This window comes from Phocoena sinus, chromosome 8 (assembly GCF_008692025.1).
Source record: "Phocoena sinus isolate mPhoSin1 chromosome 8, mPhoSin1.pri, whole genome shotgun sequence".
NCBI lineage: Eukaryota > Metazoa > Chordata > Mammalia > Artiodactyla > Phocoenidae > Phocoena > Phocoena sinus.
In genome coordinates this window covers 780,930-800,617 of record NC_045770.1, presented here as the reverse complement: position 1 = coordinate 800,617, position 19,688 = coordinate 780,930, and the positions used below count along the sequence as shown (strand labels likewise).

The window sequence follows — 19,688 nt, the reverse complement described above, 5'->3', positions numbered from 1 at the left end:
AGTTCTTCAGGAGGAACAAGGATGTAGGTCAGAAACATGGGTCTACATAAGGAAAGGAAGTGCTCTAGAGGAGGAGTAAATGAACAAAAAATACTTGAGTGAAATAGACATGCCACACCTTCCCCAGGAAGTCCTCCTGCCCCAGCACAGCCCTGCCCCTAACACCCCAGGAGCCCCAGCTATCCTGCTTCACACAATGGTAGGGGCCTGTCAGCTGTCTCCCCGCAAGGCTGAGAGCCTGTGTCCCCAGAGGCAAGCCCATGATGTGCTCAGGGTCCAATGAATGAATGATGGCAAAGCACTCACACCAGAGGCTGGGATGGTGGTTAAATAGTGCATCTCTTTATCAGCAGTTCAGCAAGAAGACTCCAGTGCTGCCACTGTCACAAGGAAGCGCTCACCCACTGGATTCTCTCTGCCCAGGTGTGGTCGCTCCTCAGGTCAAGGGGGGTTGGACATCCTTCCGACACAGGCAGCTCCTTGACCCTGAAGGGCATCAACCTGGGAGGCAGGGAAATGCCCAGGGGCGCATCACGGAAATGTGCGAAGGCTGACAGGCAGGGCTGGCAATGCCTCCTTAAGCCCGCTGCTCTCGACATTCAGAGCAGGATGCAGGAGTGGGAAGACCCACGAGGAGGAGGGGTGGTGTCAGGCAGAGCTGGTGCAGGAGCCTGGCTCTGCACCTTCAAACACAGAGGTGCCAGCAGGCACCCCCGACTCCTCGTCCCTGCTGACGTTAGCAAACCACTGACATGGCGCTTGCCACGTGCTGGACCCCATGGTCCACAAGGCAACGTCCTGAAGTCAGGAAACAGGCACCAGGGCATGAAGCAATCGCCCACGCTGGAGCTGGAAGAAAGCCATCACCTGCTCCCCAGGGTGGCCTAACCTCTACTGTGAGTACAGCTGCACCACCACACCCTCCTCTTACAGTCATTTGGGTCAGATGAGAAACCTAGGCAAAGTGTCTTGTGCAGAGCTGGCATACAGTAAGCGCTCAATAACTGCTAGCATACACCTCCACGGCCCTCCTCTAAGCATGCTGGTGGCCCCCCATCAGCCGCCACGAGGATCAGCATGGTCTCTACTGCGTGGCAGGGGTGCAGCAACCCTTCCCGGACAGGTACCTCCTGGAGAGGCAACTCCTGGCCTTGGCACACCACCTTCCAGAGCAGCACCAACAGCCGCTGCCATGACCGCTGGTGCCGTGTGCAGGCCGAGAGGCCACATGGCCCAAGGTCACGGCCCTGATCGGGGGCCGGGCCAAAACCTGTGCACCCTCCCTCCCACCCCAGTGCTGTGTGACCCTGTGACTCAGAGAGGGGTCAGCAGACCAGCAGCAGCTACACCCAGACCAGAGCTGCAGGTCCCACCACAGCCTCGACCGCCCGGCCCCTGAGACCCCGGGGCCCATGGACAACTGAGAAGCACTGGTCTGCGACCCCACAGTGAAGACTCAGAGACGCAAACCTGACCTTGACTCCAAGTCCTTCTGGAAATCTAAGAGGCGTGGCAGGAGCCTCAGGCAGCTGCCTGCTCCCCGACCCCCAGTGGCCCAGGTGCAGGCCCCTCACTGGTATTCTCAAGCGCCACCCAGTGCGCCGGCTCCCTGCCCAGGGAGGCCATCCTCTGGCCCGGCCCCTCACCTGTCAGCCCTCTCACCTGCTGCTCTCAGCAGTCTGAGTAGGAATTTCTCTTGTGAAGCTCCTGAGATGCCTCATTCGTAAGATGGCATATGCTGCAGGGGACAGAGGAGAGGAGAGGAGAGGCAGTGGGGAGACCACAGGGCGGCAGAGCCCCCCCGAGAGCACAGACCCAGACCGTCGCACAGGGCCGGGTGGGCCGGCAGCCCGAGCCTAGGCCCAGGAGCTGAGTCCTGGGAAGAGGCGCTCAGCCCAGAAGGGCCCCTGGCTTGGCCGGGCCCAGGGCTGGAGCTAAGGGAGACCCACGGAGAGGCCAGCAGCACTCCACCCACCTGCCCCCAGTTAGGACACGAATCAACTCCTCTCAAACGCTTACCTTCGTCTCACCTGCTCTATCCGTTCTCGCATGGCATCATTTCTCACCTCGCTTGGCACTTGGAAGATACGGGTATGGCTGCAAAACACCATCAGACGTTGGGGTTCCCGGGTTCCTTCTCTTCTAACCAGTCACCGTGGAACCTCCAGGGTTGGAATCACAGGGGACCATAGCTCTGACCCTGTCACCATGAGCTTTTGAGCTGCACCTTCACCCTCCTTGTATCAGTAACACAAAGCATTCTTTTTACTAACCAAGTACCCCTGAGCCCCCCAATGATCCTGGGCAGGTAGCAAATGGTCCTAAGGAGAGTCAAGGAGATGGAGAGGTTATGCGCCTTTGCTAGAGTTACAGAGGGAGTCTGAATTCCTCTCCAGCTTCATCACCAGCTCTCTATCATCAGCACTGTGCCACAGTCACTATGGTTTAGAGATCCTTCTAGAACATTCTGTCACAAAGAAGCTGCAGGCTCCTCTTTGCTGCTGTTTTTGTTTTATTTCACTGTTCTGGACTTGCCTTCCTCACCACAGTCCACTTCATGCCCTTCCCAACTCCACACCCCAACAAACCCTCACAAACCCTCCACTCCAGGAAAAGCAGCCTGCCCACCGGACCACCATTCTTGTGCACACCGGACCACCCCATGCTTGACAGTGCCTTCTGGGTAAGGCCTTGCTCTAGGTGCTTTGGGGTTTTCCCTGTGAATTCAGCTTTGATACCGCCTATGAGGACCCGCACCCCAAACGTGCTCCGGAATATGGCTCATATAAAATGGAGCTGGTCAGTGCCCAAAGAGAGAGAGAAGAAAGGACAGAGGGCCTGAAGGGACAGGGGGATGCCTCCGAGAAGAAGGGGACACAGAGGCTGGATGGGGTTGGCCAAGGTGCCAGGCTCCTGCCCGTGTGGAAGGCCTTACCTGGCTCGGGCTCCTGTGTGTCCAGTCCCTGCCCAGACACGGGTCAGCCCAGGTGAACGTCCTGCTAGGAACCCTTCTGAAGCCTAGGCAGCAAAGCCGAGAACCTGTGCAGCCCGGCCCCCTACTGTGCCCTCCTACTGGTGTCCCCAACATGTCCTTCAGTGCTCACATGCTTCTCCACCCAGGTCACTTGTATCCTTTCAAATGGGAAACTTGGTTTATGTTGTTCTCTCTTCCAGAGGCCCTAGCAAACATCAGGTGGCCAGTACACATCTACCATATAAATGAGCATTCAGTGGTGCTTAATAAAGGGATATGCAACCCTGACTACGTACTTAATGAAACTAATAGGAGGATACCAAAATCAGTGGATCGGAGGGAGAAGCAGGCTGAGTTTATTGGTCTAAAATCTCCACAGAATATCCAGAGTGGAGAACTTGTATGTAGAAAATTGACTGATTTCTGTCCCGTGTCTTCAAAGCTGTAACCTACTTAACGCTACACAGCCAAGCTCTAAAAAATACCAGAGGATGATGTTCAGATTGTCCAAACCAAGAAACTGCAACAGCTAGAGCTGGTAGCGTGGCCAGGTCAGGGGAGGACAAGCCTCCCACATGCAGGGCGGTGGACGGGGGACAGTCACCGATGTTCATGATTTGGGCGACCTTGGCCGGCTTCCATCCAAAAAAACCCTTTCCCAGGGAGGCCTCAAATTAGACCATTCCTCTTATGCAATTCTTGAGCATTTGAATCCTCTTTTAAAATGCTAATGCCACTGGAAGGGGTAAACACAGGAAAACTGTACATCTTGAAGCAAAAACAAATTTCTTGAGAAACATATCTTCCTTGATAGGAGACAGCAAAGCTGGCGATGGGGGCACAGAAAGGAAGTCAAGTCCAGAGATGAGAGAGGGCTCCTTCACAGCGGGGGGAAGCCCAGTGGAACCCCACAATGACTCTACTGGGAAAAGAGACCATCCCAGAATGAGGCAGGGAAGCGTGTGCCGAGGCAGTGAGCCAGGTTCCAGGCCCAGCTCCCCTGCCTGGAGTCTTGCTCTTCAGAGCCAGGAGAGGTGGTGGCAGTGTAGATGGTCTGTGCAGGCTGGGGCTGACAAAACAGCTACTGTGGAGCACAGAATTCTAGCCTCAGGGCTGAGAAACCTCCTCTCACCTCCGCCCAAGACGAGGGCTTTGGCTTTTGCACTTTATGAGCCTATTTTCTTTTTTTTTTTTAACATCTTTATTGGAGTATAATTGCTTTACAATGGTGTGTTAGTTTCTGCTTTATAACAAAGTGAATCAGTTATACACATACATATATCCCCATATCTCTTCCCTCCTGCGTCTCCCTCCCACCCTCCCTATCCCACCCCTCTAGGTGGTCACAAAGCACCGAGCCGATCTCCCTGCGCTATGCGGCTGCTTCCCACTAGCTAGCTATTCTACATTTGGTAGTGTATAGATGTCCATGCCTCTCTCTCACTTTGTCACAGCCTACCCTTCCCCCTCCCCACGTCCTCAAGTCCATTCTGTAGTAGGTCTCTTTAAAGTGCAGCCACTTCTGGACAAATCAAGTGCAAAAACAACAGAAATCTGAAATTTATTCAGAAGCATTTAAGAAATGGTAAGCAAGCCCAGTTTTCCAACCCCTCTAGTCACTTTAAAATTTAGCAATGAGCTGGGCTTTCAAAATAGCAAAAATATTCCCTTAAGACCCCAAAGCAAGGGCTTCCCTGGCAGCGCGGGTTCGAGCCCTGGTCTGGGAAGATCCCACATGCCGCAGAGCAACTGAACCCATGTGCCACAACTACTGAGCCTGCGCTCTAGAGCCCGCGAGCCGTAACTACTGAGCCTGGGTGCCACAACAACTGAAGCCTCCATGCCTAGAGCCCGTGCTCTGCAACAAGAGAAGCCACCGCAATGAGAAATGAGAAGCCCGCGCATCGCAATGAAGATTCAACGCAGACAAAAAAAAAAAGAGACCCCAAAGTAAGGCTGAAAAACTCAAAGGAGTCAACGTCTCTAGAGAAGGAGGGCCGAGGGTTTGTGTTGGCCAGTAATCCCAAAGGGGGGGCTTGTGCTTTCTCTGCTTCCCCCTCCCCACAGCGTGCCTAGCTTGGGGCAGATGAGATGCTTTACCTCCATCTTATGAACTGGATTCTTGTTCTTTCCTCCAGGACCTCCTGACTCTGGTTTGTTAACAAACCAGACTTTGAGAGATGGTGTTTCACCTAGGAAATCCGGGTGGAGTCCAGTGGTTACTGCCCAGCAAGGACCCCACGGCCAGGGTGGAGCCCAGCCTGGACAAGTTCTGCCCACTTGCCCAGGACCCTTTGCAGTAGGACCCACCTCCCCCTTTCCCTCCCCTTGTCCCCTCCCCAGGATGGGCGGCTCAAAGGTTCCATTACCTCATCTCTGGTCACATGTACATCTTGGCCATGCGTGGGAGGGCAGTTGGTGGACATCTTCTCCTTTATGTCCTGGGAAGCCTCTTCTTCAGTCTGAAAGACAAGCAATTTCCCTCAGAAAGTGTCACTCTATCTGGCCCCTATTCTCCCTCCTCTTCCTTTTCCCATTTCTTCTTCCCCATCACAACACACACACGCATGTCCACACAAACACGCTGTATCGCTGTATTGCAATTAGCTCGTCTACTGCTACCTTCCTGTGGAATTCCAGGGACTCAGTAAGTCATGGGCCCAAGGTCCTCCTGAGACACCCTGCAGTGGGGCCACGCATCTGAAACCCCCTCCCCTCCCGTGTGCCTGAGAAGCAGGGCGGGGCTGGTGGTGACGCCAGCCCGTCTCTGGCGAGGGGACAGCCCGGGTCCTTCCGGACATGTGGTGGATCAGACACGGCTCTAGGCAGGCTGGTGGGCAATGAGCTTGGGTTTCCTGGTTGTAGGGGGAGGGACGTCCAGCTCCCTGCACCCACTGAGGCCAGCTCTCTACAATCTGTGGTACCCTGAGTCCCAGAGGAATCTCACTCACCTTTTTCAACCAGTGCTGTACTACAGACACAGCCTCGCTCTCCACAACTTCCACGTCCTGCAAGAAAGTGGTAAGTCGATGTCCTCAGAATACAGAGAGACCCAGCCCCTCCTCCATTATCCACAGTTAGCACTGTGAGATCTTCTCTCCAGAAGTGCAGCAGGGGCTCAGAGGGGAAACGATACCTGACACACTTTCCACGTGGCTACCACCAGCCCCACTTACCGAACTGACTTTCGGTGGGAAGGGGAACCCGGCACCTTTCCGGGCGAGAATGTACACAATCCATGTTGTAATTATCATCTTTGGACTTACACCAGGCCTCCTTCGTGGCTCCCTCCTTCCACTGAAGCAGGCTGAGAACTCCTCTGGCACAAGGAGGTCCTTGGAGGGAGGTGCCCATCTGATTGGCTGGCCAATGATGATGTGACAATGACCTCCTTTAATCCCCAGGGTCAGAATGTAGAAAAGAAAGGTGAGGAAGTGTCCACATTAGTGATGGCCACAGCTCAGAAATGGAGGTGGGAGGTGGGCAGTCAGGATATGAGCCTGAGAAAGATACAAGAGGGAAGTTACTGAATCAAAGATAGAAATTATGGAGGGTAAGGGAGGCTTATGGCTGGTCACCCACTCTTGAGCACTGCTGAAGCAGAAAGAGATTTTATAGTCAAAAGAATACATTTGTAACAAAATAACCTGGGCCCTCTAGACATTCGTTCAAACCATGCCACAGCATTTCTTATTCTTCCTCTTACAAATGGGGAGAAAGGGCCTGTCCACCCAGAAAACATCGAAGATGGAGGAGCAAAACTCTCAACAAGGACGTTTTACTTTTGTGTCTACTTTGTTTACACAAGTGATTCAAATCACAAAAAATAATCCAAACAATAAGAGGTAAAGGGTAAAAAGTGCAAGTGCCATTTCTTGTGAAGCATATTTCCTGATTTTCCCAAGTCACCCATAGTGGACTGCCTAGGTGGAAGGGCAGTTAAGTGGAAATGAAAGGGGGGCTCTGTTGTGACTTCATAGTTGGGGGCAAACAATTGACAGGGGCTCAGATAACTGCTATTCCCATCTAGAACCTTCACCAGGGAAGTGAAGTTCACGATATCCTAAAGCAAATGTTTAGCTGCTCTCTAAAGTAGTTGTAGCCTAACCCTGAGACTATTCTCAAGGTCTCAGAAATGAGGGTTGTAATCCTGTCTCCACCACTAACCTGTTATGTGATGTTGACAAAATCATTAGTCCCTCTGGTCCTAGTTTCTTTGTCTTTAAAATGAAAAGAAAAGGATAATGTCTCTAGTTTCCTTCCAGCTCTAACCGTCCATAAATGTTCTATTCTGATTCTTCTGAAGAGTATAGAAAACCTTTATCTCACTCTCCCCAACGTCCCTAAAATAGCCACTATATCTCCTCACTCTCAACAAATCATCTCAATTTTACATCTTCTCTAGGCTATGCCAAGGCAACAAACAAGTCCCCAAATGAAAGCCGAGACTCACTCTCACTCTCGAAACACAAGTTCAGGGTAGCTGTGCTCCACTTGGTGACTTAGAGATACAGGGATGAATCCGTCCTCTGGCTCCATGCTGTCAGCATGTGACCTCTATGACTGCCAAACAAAGGAAGAGAACACATGGAGGAATAAAATCACCTCTTCTGTTCCAGCCCAAAGGCTTCTTCTTAAAGCTTTTTGGCCAGTATTAGTCATATGACCCCAAACCAATGCCAAGGGAGACTGGAAGCTGCAAACCGGAAGATGAAATTACTCATCAACACCTCTGTTTCTGCTACTATCTCCTAAAAACTGTTTCCATCCTTACTGATGTAATTTTATTGTTTGAATACTTAAAACATCAATGTTATTCAAAAATTAAAACTACATGAAAAGACAAACTCAGGGAAGTTCCATCTCCTTCCCTGTCTCTTCAACTTTGTTCTTCAGAAGGATTTTCATAAGTTTCTAGGCTGTGCATCTGTGTTTATGTTTCCAAAATGAAACACATACATAAATCTATTCTCACATTTTATTACTATGTTATGAAATGCATACAGTAAAATATATAAATACATTCACAGCTCAGAAAAAAATTTTAAGCATGTGTGCACACACACGCACACACACATACGTGTGTTTATATACACACACGCACATACATACACATGTTTAACCACCACCCAGATCAAGATATAGAACATTTCCAGCACCCCAAAAGGCCCCCAGACCCACAAGGGGACCAACATTTTGACATCTATCACCATAAGTGTTTTGCCTAGTATCCCACTGTATTACCATAACACAAATTATCTATCAAGTTTACAACTCATGGACATTTGTGTTATATCTAGAAGTTTGACACTTTTTAAAGTACTGCTGCTACGAACATTCTTTTACCTATCTTTTCCCTGACATAATCACTAAATCTTCTGTACATATACATAACAAAAGAGCAGAGTTGCTAGGTCACAGGCTTTACATATATTTAGTACCAGTATATAACAGAGTACTGGGGACTTCCCTGCTGGAGCAATGGATAAGACTCTGCACTCCCAATACAGAGGGTCCAGGTTCGATCCCTGGTCAGGGAACTAGATCCCACATGCATGCCGCAACTAAGAGTTCACATGCCACAACTAAGGAGCCCATCTGCCGCAACTAAGGAGCCAGTGAGCTGCAACTAATGAGCCGACCTGCTGCAACTAAGACCTGCTGCAACCAAATAAGTAAATAAACAAAATATTTAAAGAATAAATATAGGGGCTTCCCTGGTGGTCCACCTGCCGATGTAGGGGACATGGGTTTGTGCCCCAGTCCAGGAGGATCCCACATGCCATGGAGTGGCTGGGTCCGTGAGCCATGGCCGCTGAGCCTGTGCGTCCAGAGCCTGTGCTCCGCAACGGGACAGGCCGCAACAGTGAGAGGCCCGCGTACCGCAAAAAAAAAAAAAAAAAAGAATAAAAATAAAAACAAATTCTCACAAAATGGTAAAAAAAACAAGAGTACTGCAAGTCGGTTGTACCAACTACTGCCTGTAATAGTTACTTCATGTTTCTGCCAACACTTGTTATTGTCACTATTTTAAAGTCTAGACAGATGATTGGAGTTATAATGCTAATCAGGAATAGTTTACTTTTCACTTAAGTGATTAATGGCATTATGCATCGGAGCTACATGGTAACTCTATTTTTGAGGAACTGTCAAAATCTTTCCTAAATGGCAGCATCATTTCACATTCCCTCCATTAATACATGAGAGTTCCAATTTCTCCACATCTTTGCCAACATTGTTAGCATCTGTCACTCTGATATGAGACATTCTAGTGACTATGAAGTAGTATCCCATTGTGGTCTTGATTTGTATTTCCCTAATGATTAATGATGCCACGCATCTTTTCATGGGCTTATTGGCCATTTGTATATCTTCTTTGGAGAAATGTATATTCAAATCCTTTGCCATTTTACAATTGACTTATTTGTCTTTTATTGTTGAGTTGTAAGAGTTCCTTATGTATTCTGTGTACAAGTGTCTTATCAGATACATGCTTAGCAAATATTTTCTCCTATTCTATGGGCTGTCTTTTCACTTTCTTGATGATATCATTTGAAGAACAAAGTGATCAATAAAGTCATCATTTATCACACAAAATGATGAAGTCCAATTTATCTATTTTTACTTTTGTTGCTTGTGCTTTTGGTGCCATATCTAAGGAACTGTTGCCTAGCCCATGGTCATGAAGATTTATTCCTTTGTTTCTTCTAATAGTTTAACAGCTGTAGCTTTTACATTTATGTCTATGGTCTATTTTCAGTTATATACGGTGTGAGGTGGGGGGGTCCAACCTCATTCTTTTGCATGTGGAATCCAGTTGTCCTAGCACCATTCGTTAAAAAAAGAAGTACTTTCTCCATTGAACTGTGTTGGTATCCTTGTCAAAAATTAACTATAAATGTAAGGGTTTGTTTCTGGATGGTCAACTCCTTTCCATTGATATATGTATCTATCCTTATGCCAATGCCACACTGTCTTGATTACTATAGCTTTCTAGTATGTTATGACATTGAGAAGTGTGAGTCTCCAACTTTGTTCTCTTTTTTAAGATTATTTTGGCTATTGTGAGTTCCTTGCATTTCCACATGAATTTTAGGATCAGAATTGTCAAGTTTTGCAAAAAGAAAAAAAAAAGCCTGTGGTATCTTGATAGGGATTGCATTGAATCTGTGGATTGATTGGAGAGTACTGTCATCTTCACAACAATCTTCCATTCCAAGAACATGGAGTGTTTTTCTATTTATATATTCTTTAATTTCTTTCATCGAAGTTTTGTAATTTTCAATGTACAAGACTTGTATTTCATTTATTAGGCTTATCCCTAAGCATTTTATTCTTTTTGATGCTATTGTAAATGGAATTTTCTTAATTTCATTTTTGAATTTGGCATTTCTTCTATATAGAAATATAGTGGATTTTTAAGTATTAACCTTGTACTTTATAACTTTGCTGAAATCATTGTTTGTAACAGTCTTTAGTGGTTTTCTTAGAATTTTCTACATACAAGATCACGTCTTCTATGAATAGAGATAATTTTCCTTCCTTTCCAATCTGGATGCCTTTTCTTTTTCTTGCACAACTGCCCCAGCTATGCATTGTTAAGTAAAACTGGAGAGAGTAGATATTCTTTTCTCGCTCCTCATTTTAAGAGAAAAGCATTGTCTTTTATCATTAAGTATGGCATTAAATGAGGGGTCTTTGTAGATGCCTTTTATCAAGTTGAAGACTTTTCCTTCCTATTCCTCGATTTTGAGTGTTTTTCTCACCAAAAAGCATTGGATCTTGCCAAATGCTTTTTCTGCATTTGAGACGATCATGTGGTTTTTGTCTTTCACTCTATTAATATCATATATTAATTTTTGATTTTCAGACGTTAAATGAGTCTTGTACTCTTGGGATAATTCCACTTGTATATAATTCTTTTTATATGTTGCAGGATTCAGTTTGCTAGTATTTTGTTGAGGATTTTAGATCTAGATTTATAAGAGCTATTGGCCTACAGTTTTATTTTCTTGTAATGGTCTTGTCTAGTTTGGTATCAAGGTAATACCGGCCTCATAGAATGAATTGGAATATGTTCCCTTCTCTTATATTTTTGGAAAGAGATTGCAAAAGATGGATAATATTAAACATCTAAATATTTGGTATATATTTAACTTTTTAAGAAACATCAAGCTTTCTTCAAAAGAGGCTGTGACATTTTACATTCCCACCAGCAATGTATGAAGGTTTGCGTTTCTCTGTATCTTTATAACACTCATATTGTCTTTTTATTTTATAAATTTATTTATTTATTCTTTGGCTGCATTGGGTCTTTGTAGCTGCGTGCGGGCTTTCTCTAGTTGCAGCGAGTGGAGGCTACTCTTCATTGCAGTGCATGGGCTTCTCATTGCAGTGGCTTCTCTTGTTGCGGAGCACGGGCTCTAGGCACGTGGGCTTCAGTAGTTGTGGCACTTGGGCTCAGCAGCTGTAGTGCACAGGCTTCGTTGCTCTGCGGCATGTGGGATCTTCCCAGACCAGGGCTCAAACCCGTGTCCCCTACATTGGCAGGCAGATTCTTAACCCACTGCACCACCAGGGAAATCCCTGTCTTTTTAAGTCATAGCCATTCTAGTTGTTGTGGAAAGAGGTATATCATTTGGTTTTAATTTGTATTTTCCTAATCATTTATAATGTCAATAATCTTTTCATGTGTTTATTATTTGCATACTTTTTTTTTTTTCTTAATCTGTTGGCCGCACCACATGGCGTGTGGGATATTAGTTCCCTGACCAGGGATTGAACCTGTGTCCCCCGCACTGGGGGTGCAGAGTCTTAACCCCTGGATGACCAGGGAAGTCCCTACATATACTTTAGTTGGTGTAATATCTATTCCATTTTTTATATTAGGTTTGTCTTCTTTTTGTTGAGTTTTAAGTTCTTTATATATTCTGAATGCAAGGCTTTTATCAAATATATGATTTACAAATGTTTTCTCCCAATCTGTAGCTAGTCTTTTCATTTGCTTAATAGTTTCTTTTTTTTTTTGAAAGGAAAAAGCTTTTACTTTTGATAACATCAAGTTCTACGTTTTTGACGGAGTATGCTTCTGGTCTCATATCTAAGAACTACAAGGTCATGAGGACTTTTTCCCTATGTTTTCTTCCAGAAGTTTTATAATTTTAACTCTTATATTTAGGCCTATGATCCACTTTGAGCTATTTTTTGTGTGTATAGCATGAGGAAGGATCTGAATATATCATTTTGCATAGAAGTATATAATTATACCAGCATCATTTGTTGAAAAGACTATCCTTTCCTCCCACTAAACTGCCTTGGCAGCTTTGCTGGAAATTCAATTGACCATAAGAGTTTATTTCTGTATCTCAATTTTGTTCCATTGACCTACATGCCTAGCCTTACACCAGTACCACACTGACTAGATAATTATAGCTTTATAGTAAATTTTCAGACAAAGTAGTATAAGTTCTCTTTCTTTTTTTCTGGCTATCCTAGGTCCTTTGAATTTCCATGTAGAATTTAAAATTAGCTTGTCAATTACTTCTTTTTAAAATACTGTTGGAATTTCAATAGGCATTGTTTTGAAGCTATAAATCCATTTTTTCTAAGCTGTCTAGTTTGTTGGCACAAAGCTGTTCATAGTATTCCCACAGAACCTCTTTAATACCGTGGGGTCAATGGCGATGTTCCCTCTTTCAATTCTGATTTTGGCAATTTGTGTCTTCTCTCTTTTTTTCCTGCTCATCTTAGGTAAATATTTGTGTTTACTATTGTTGTTAATCTTCTTGAAGACCACCTTTTGCTTACATTGTCTTTCCCTATTTTTTTTCCTATGTTATTTTTTGGTTTTCTACTTCCCTGATGTCTAATGCAATCTTCATTATTTCCCCCTTGTGCTTGCTTTGGGAATAAATTCTGCTTCAAGAATGCAATGGAGAAATTCTGCCTGAGTTTCCAATCTGTGGGCCTGTCCTGCAGATCGTGGACCTGCCAGCCTCCACAATCACATGAGTCAATTCCTTAAAATAAGTCCCGTAGGTAGAGAGACAGGTAAATAGATGATATAGGTACAAATATGACATAGCTAGCCTGTTGACTGTTTCTCTACAGAAGCCAGAATAATACGGACTTTAGTATCAAGAAGAGATCTGGAAGAACAGAATTCTAAGGATGTTTTCTGAATTGGCTCTGGGGTTTCTGGAATTGGTTCTCCAGAGAGCATTTTCCATGACAAGATGTGGTAAAAGAGATATTCATAATATAACTATTGGATCCTCCTAATCAATACTTATAAGAGGTAAGGTTCTAGGTGACTGAATTCGATACTTTAGAACATTTCTGTGTAACAAGTATAAGGAGTTTGACTGGCTGCTCCTAATTACAGTAGACAACGTGGGGAAAGAAAAGGATGAGCTTAGGGATTCAGATTCCCAGTTTAAGCACTGCATAAACGACCTGAAAGTTTCAATAGCTTCCCTGAAAGAAGCCTTTATCTCCTGTCACAGTGCTGAGATTACCTTAAACCAAACCCGCAGTCTCACCCTGCAGGTGGCTAAATTACAACCCAAGTTGAGTTTCCAGCCTCACAAGGTGCCTGCTGGTACCGTGAAGGTGTTGACTGAGAAGTAATGGGATCCTGAAGACTGGAATGGGGACATATGGGCAGATCCTGAGGAAGCTGGGGATACCGAACCCTGACATTCTGCTGAGTCTTCTTTTCCAGCAGAAGCAGTCCTTTCACCAAGTTTGAAGAGATGAATCCTGCTTTGCCTCAGGAAACTGCAATGGCCTAACCCAAGATACTTGCCTTGCAAGACACTGTTGATTCTCCACAGGACCCATCCCCACTACCCCTATTGGCTTTTACATTTGTAATTGCACTCAGCAGTCCTTAACAGGTGAGGGACAAAGTGTGTCCCACGAGGAGCTACACTACACTCCAAAGGAACAATGTGGGGCTTCCCTGGTGGCGCAGTGGTTGAGAGTCCGCCTGCCGATGCAGGGGACGCGGGTTCGCGCCCCAGTCCGGGAAGATCCCACATACTGCGGAGCGGCTGGCCCCGTGAGCCATGGCCGCTGAGCCTGCGTGTCCGGAGCCTGTGCTCTGCAACGGGAGAGGCCACAACAGTGAGAGGCCCGCGTACCGGGAAAAAGAACAATGTGATTTTTCCAACTTCTACATACATAAATCTGGGGAAAGTGTGTGGGTGAATATTAAGGGTCTAAGATAATGGTGGAAGGAACCTAAAGTCAGATCTGGACCAATTTATTGATGCGGGCCCACTGAGCAGATTCTCATTTAATATTACAGCTTGAGGAGTTAGAAAGCGTTCTAACAGTTTGTTTGGTTGAAACATGGACCAGCAGGTGACCTACACTCAATGAATTTGAAATGCCAGAATTGCTTTGGTGTGCTTTAGAGAAAGGTATCCAAAGGTTTAGGGAGGCTGGAATGCTCGAGTGTACTTATCACGTAAGGCATGCTCACCCACCCTCGGGGATCCAGAGGACACACCTTTCACCATGACTGTGAGGAATAAATCTGAGGGGAGCTCCAGCATCTTCGAAGAGCTCAGAGGTCACACTTCTCTGTAGGTCAGAAATTACAGTGGCAACTGCCACCACCGAGCTGGGGGGATCTAAATGCAATGGGGCACTTGGGTCCTGAGTAGCAGGGGCCAGGTGGTAACACTTAATCATCAGAGGCAAGGTGGGCGTGATTACTGTAATGGACAGCTGAGTGAAAGCAGTAATTAAAAAGTCTGACTTACAGAGACCTATGGTATTGGCTAGTTGCTCACGGTATCCTCAGATGTAAAATAGATGGGCGGTCCACTAAATCCTTGCTTGATCTATTTAAGTGGGAGAATTTTAGGTCAAGTGAACAGAAGTCAACTTGAATCATAAAAACAGAGCCATGGTCCCTTGACCAATTCTGATTTGAGCCAGTGTACAGACCCAGAACTCCTTGAATAAGGGAGAGGCCAGATCCCCTTAAGGAAGGACCCTGCTACACTAAGAAACACGCCTACTATTAACCTTTCTCCTGCCCCCACCTCAAAGGGACTTACAGCCTTTTACCAGGGTGACTGTGCCTGGATGGAAAGAAGTTAAACTTTTCAGGGATTACTGGACACTGACTCAGAACTAATACTAATTCTAGGAGACCCAAAAAGTTACTGTGGTCCCTGAGTCAGAGTCAGGGCTTATGCAGGTCAGGTGGTCAGTGGAGTTTTAGCTCATGTCGATTTCACAGTGGGTCCAGTGAGTCTCTGAACCCAGTCTGTGGTTATTTCTCTACTTCCACAATGCAAAATTACAACAGACATAATGAGCAACTGGAACAATCCCCACACTGCTTCCCTAACCTGCAGAGTGAACACTATTATGGTAGGAAAGGTCAAGCGGAAGCCATTAGAACTGCCTCTGCCTAGGAAAACAGTAAACCAAAAGCAATGTCACATTCCTGGAGGAACTGCAGAGATCAATGCCACCCCGAAAGACCTGAAAGGTGCAGGAGCAGTGATTCTCACCACATCCCCATTCAACTTGCCTATTTGGTCTGTGCAGAAGACAGATGGACCTTGGAGATTGGCAGTGGGTTACTGTAAACTTAATCAGGTGGGGACTCCAACTCAGTTGCTGTTCCAGATGTAGTTTCACTGCTTGAGCAAATTAACACATTCCCCTCTACCAGATATGTAGACATTGACCTGGCAAGCACTTTTTTCCCAATGCCTGTTAGTGAGAACCCCCAGAAGTAGCTCTGCCACTAGGCCTGTGACCCAGTAGTTCAATGGTGCTTGAACTACCAGTGGCACATAGGGAGGCTATCTGGACCCTTTGGCAGCCCCTACAGGTGAGTCACAGTGGGAACCATTAGGATTTGGCAGCAAAGCTCTGCCATCATCTATGGACAGCTACTCTCCTTTTGATATACAGCTTTTGATTTGCTATTGGGCCCCAGTAGAGACTGAATGCTTAACCACGGACCACCAAGTTACCATGTGACCTGAGCTCCTCAGGAATTGGGTGTTGTCTGACCCACCGGGCCATAAGGCTGGGCATACACAGCAGCACCCCGTCAGTAAATGGAGGTGATATCACTGAACTCAGGCCCAGGCAGGCCCTGAAGGCACAAAAGAGTACGTGGCCCAAATGTCCGTGGTCCCCACTCCTGCCACGTTGCCTTCTCTCCCAGTCTGCACCCATGGCCTCCTGGGGAGCTCCCTACGATCGGTCGACAGAGGGAGAGAAGACGGGTCTGATTCACAGATGATTCTGCGGGATATGCAGGCACCACCTGAAAGTGGGCAGCTGCAGCACTGCAGCCCTCTCCAGGAGAACACGCTAAAGGGAGATCCTCCCAGCAGGAGAACTTGGAGCAGTGCACCTGGTCGTGCACTTTGCTTGGAAGGACAAGTGGCCAGACCTGCAGCTGTATACTAATTCATGGGCTGGGGGCAATGGTTTGGCTGGTCAGGGACCTGGAAGGAACATAATTGGAAAACTGGTGACAAGGAGGTCTGGGGAAGAGGTATACGGATAGACCTCTCGGAATGGGCAAAACACACAAAGACATTTGTGTCCTATGTGACTGCTCACCAAAGGGTGACCTCAGTGGAGGAGGATTTTATTAATCAAGAGGACAAGATGACCCGTCCTGTGGCTCCCAAGCAGCCTCTTTTCTCAGCCACCCCTGTCATCGCCCAATGGACTCATGAACAAAGGGGCTGTGGTGGCAGGGATGGAGGTGATACCTGGGCTCAGCAACATGGACTTAACTCGTCAAGGCCAACCTGGCTACAGCCACTGCTGAGTGCCCAGTCTACCAGCAGCAGAAACCAATACTGAGTCCCTGCCATTGTGCCATTTCCTGGGGTGACCAGCCAGCTACCAGACAGCAGGTAGATTACACTGACCTACATCCATTATGTAAGGAACAATATTTCATTCTTACTGGAATAGACACTCACTCTGGTCGTGGATTTGCCTTCCCTCCACACAACGCTTCTGCCAAAGTACCATCAGTGAGCTTACAGGATGCCTTATCTACTCTCACGGTGCTCTACACAGCACTGCTTCTGACCGAGGGGCCTTACGGCAGTTGCAGTGCAGCCATGGCCTATTCTAGCACTCATCTCACCACACTCCCTTCCACCCTGTAGCAGCTGACTTGCTAGAACAGCGGAACGGCCTTTTGGAGACTCAACTACAGCACCATCAATGTGGCAACGCCTTGCAGAGCTGGGACAATGTTCTCCAAGAAACGGTACACGTCCTACACCAATATCCAGTGTATTGTTACTCCTCCCATAATCAGGGTTCAGGGCTCTAGGAATCAAGGGGTGGAAACGGCAGTGGCACCATTCACTATTACCCCTAGTGACCCACCAGCAAAGTTTTTTCTTCCTGTCCCCATGTCCCATTCTGGTCCAGAGACCTTAGTTCCAAAGAGAGGGCAGCTTTCACCAGGAAACAGAAGGGCTCCATGGAAATGGTACCTATTTCTATTGCCCGGCCACCTTGGGCTCCTCACATGCATCTGAATCAAGAGACCAAGCAAGGAGTTATCCTACTGCCTAGGGTGAGGGAGACACCAGACACCAGAGTGTCTCTGAGCACCATCATGGCCTGTGGCTAAGGTCACGGAAAACTGCAACAGCCCAGTTCAGGCAGAAACTGTTAATGGCCCAGACACTGTTATTAATTTACCAACGTTGTCCTTCATATTACGCTTCTGTTTCACGCTTAAGAAAATAAACCCTACCCCAAGGTCGTGAAGACAGCCTTCTGTCTTTTCCTAGAAGCTTTCATACTGATACCTATGTTCCATGTCAAAATCGTCTTGTGTGACGTGTGATGACTTAGAATCACGCAGTGCTACCACAGAACGTGTCTAACGAAAACCCGTGACATTAGTGGATCCGTACACTTTGCACCCAAGCCGCTCAGGGTTAATTGCATGTACACACAGCAGTGCCAAGGAGCCGGGCAGGGGGCAAGCATGGTGCCCGCCCGCCCAGGGCCCCGCAAAGGGTTACCTTCAGCTTCCGGTTCCCTCGCCCTCAGGGACAGCTGTGACCAGATGCAGGGAGCCCTCTCAGCCAGGAAGACCAGGCTCCTGCACCCTAGAGCTGGTGGTCGCTGAAAGACTCTTTCTCCACTGGGTACCTTCCTGGGCATAAGAGTGGGGCCACCAGACCCAGGTGGTAGAGAGGTGGCCGCTGGTAGCAGTCATGAAACCGGGGGCAGACTAAACGGCCCAGTCATAACACCACCGATGTTGTAAACCTGGGGTCCACACGTAAACACCCTCAGTCGTAAACCAGGCCCAGACATGAACCCACCAAGTCATGAACCAGGCCCAGACATAAACCTGGGGCCCAAATGCACCAACCCCCCAGTCGTAAACCTGGGGCCCAGACGTAAACCGCCCCCAGTCATAAGCCGGGTCCAGACATAAACCTGGGGCCCAGATGACCACCCCCCCAGTCGTAAACCTGGGGCCCTGCCGTAAACCTGGGGCCCAGAAGTAAACCACCCCCAGTCGTAAGCCAGGCCCAGACATAAACCTGGGGCCCAAATGCACCAACCCCCCAGTCGTAAACCTGGGGTCCAAACGTAAACCGCCCCAAGTCATAAGCCGGGCCCAGACATAAACCTGGGGCCCAGATGCACCCCACCCCTCAGTCAGAAGCCTGTCCCAGCAGTAAACCTGGGGCCCAGACATAAACCGTCCCCAGTCGCAAGCCGGGCCCAGACGTAAACCTGGGGTCCAGAGGCAACACACCAGAATCGTAAATCTGGCCCAGCAGTAACCCTAGGGCCCTGCCGTAAACCTGGGGCCCAGACATAAATCGCCCCCAGTCATAAGCTGGGCCAAGACGTAAAACTGGAGCCCAGAGACAACCCCCCTGAGTTGTAAACCCGGCCCAGCAACAAACCTGGGGCCCTGCCCTACACCTGGGGCCCAGACGTACACCACCCCCAGTCGTAAGCCGAGCCTAGATGTAAACCTGGGGCCCTAAGGCAAACCCCTGAGTCGTAAACCCAGCCCAGCGGCAAACCTGGGTCCCTGCCCTAAACCTGAGGCCCAGACGTAAACTGTCCCCAGTCGCAAGCCAGGCCCAGACGTAAACCTGGGGCCCAGAGGCAACCTCCCCCTGAGTCGTAAACCCGGTCCTGTCGTAAACCTGGCGCTCAGACGTAAACCGCCCCTAGTCGTAAGCTGGGCCCAAACATAAACCTGGGGCGCAGAGGCAAACCCCTGAGTCATACACCCGGCCCTGCGGTAAACCTGGGGCCCAGCCGTAAACCTGGTGCCCAGACATAAACCTTCCCCAGTCGCAAGCCGGGACCAGACGTAAACCTGGGGCCCAGAAGCAACCCACCTGAGTCGTAAACCCGGCACAGCAGTAAACCGGGGGTCCTGCCGTAAACCTGGGGCCCAGACGTAAACCGCCCCCAGTCGTAAGCCAGGCCCAGATGCAAAACTGGGGCCCAGATGCAATGCCCCTTGAGTCGTAAACCCGACCCTGCTGTAAACCTGGGGGTCAGACGTAAACCACCTCAGTCATAAGCCGAGCCCAGACGTAAACCTGGGGCGCAGAGGCAACCCACCTGAGTCGTAAACCCGGCCCAGAGGCAAACCTGGGGCCCAGACGTAAACCGCCCCCAGTCGTAAGCTGGGCCCAGACGTAAACCTGGGGCG

The 19,688-nt window shown here is 48.0% G+C and overlaps 1 protein-coding gene across 1 annotated transcript; it reads right to left on the bottom strand.

Moving 5' to 3' along the window:
* Nucleotides 1–320: 320 nt before the first annotated feature.
* On the bottom strand, nt 321–6,306 carry SPATA19 (spermatogenesis associated 19). Its single transcript, XM_032641559.1, has 7 exons — nt 6,151–6,306; nt 5,926–5,982; nt 5,344–5,436; nt 5,075–5,166; nt 2,020–2,097; nt 1,663–1,738; nt 321–486 (listed from the first exon to the last, which is right to left on the bottom strand). Exons 1-6 carry the CDS (start codon nt 6,226–6,228, stop codon nt 1,672–1,674), a joined length of 465 nt encoding a protein of 154 aa, XP_032497450.1. The 5' UTR covers nt 6,229–6,306; the 3' UTR covers nt 321–486; nt 1,663–1,671.
* Nucleotides 6,307–19,688: the final 13,382 nt, after the last annotated feature.

What these genes read in the sequence shown, in the direction of transcription:
- SPATA19 (XM_032641559.1), bottom strand. Translation starts at nt 6,228, where the DNA reads ATGATAATTACAACATGGATTGTGTACATTCTCGCCCGGAAAGGTGCC. An exon ending in TCCCACCGAAAGTCAGTTCG is followed by an intron (nt 5,983 to 6,150) that starts GTAAGTGGGGCT and finishes ACTTTCTTGCAG; the next exon opens with GACGTGGAAGTTGTGGAGAG. An exon ending in TACATGTGACCAGAGATGAG is followed by an intron (nt 5,167 to 5,343) that starts GTAATGGAACCT and finishes CGGATTTCCTAG; the next exon opens with GTGAAACACCATCTCTCAAA.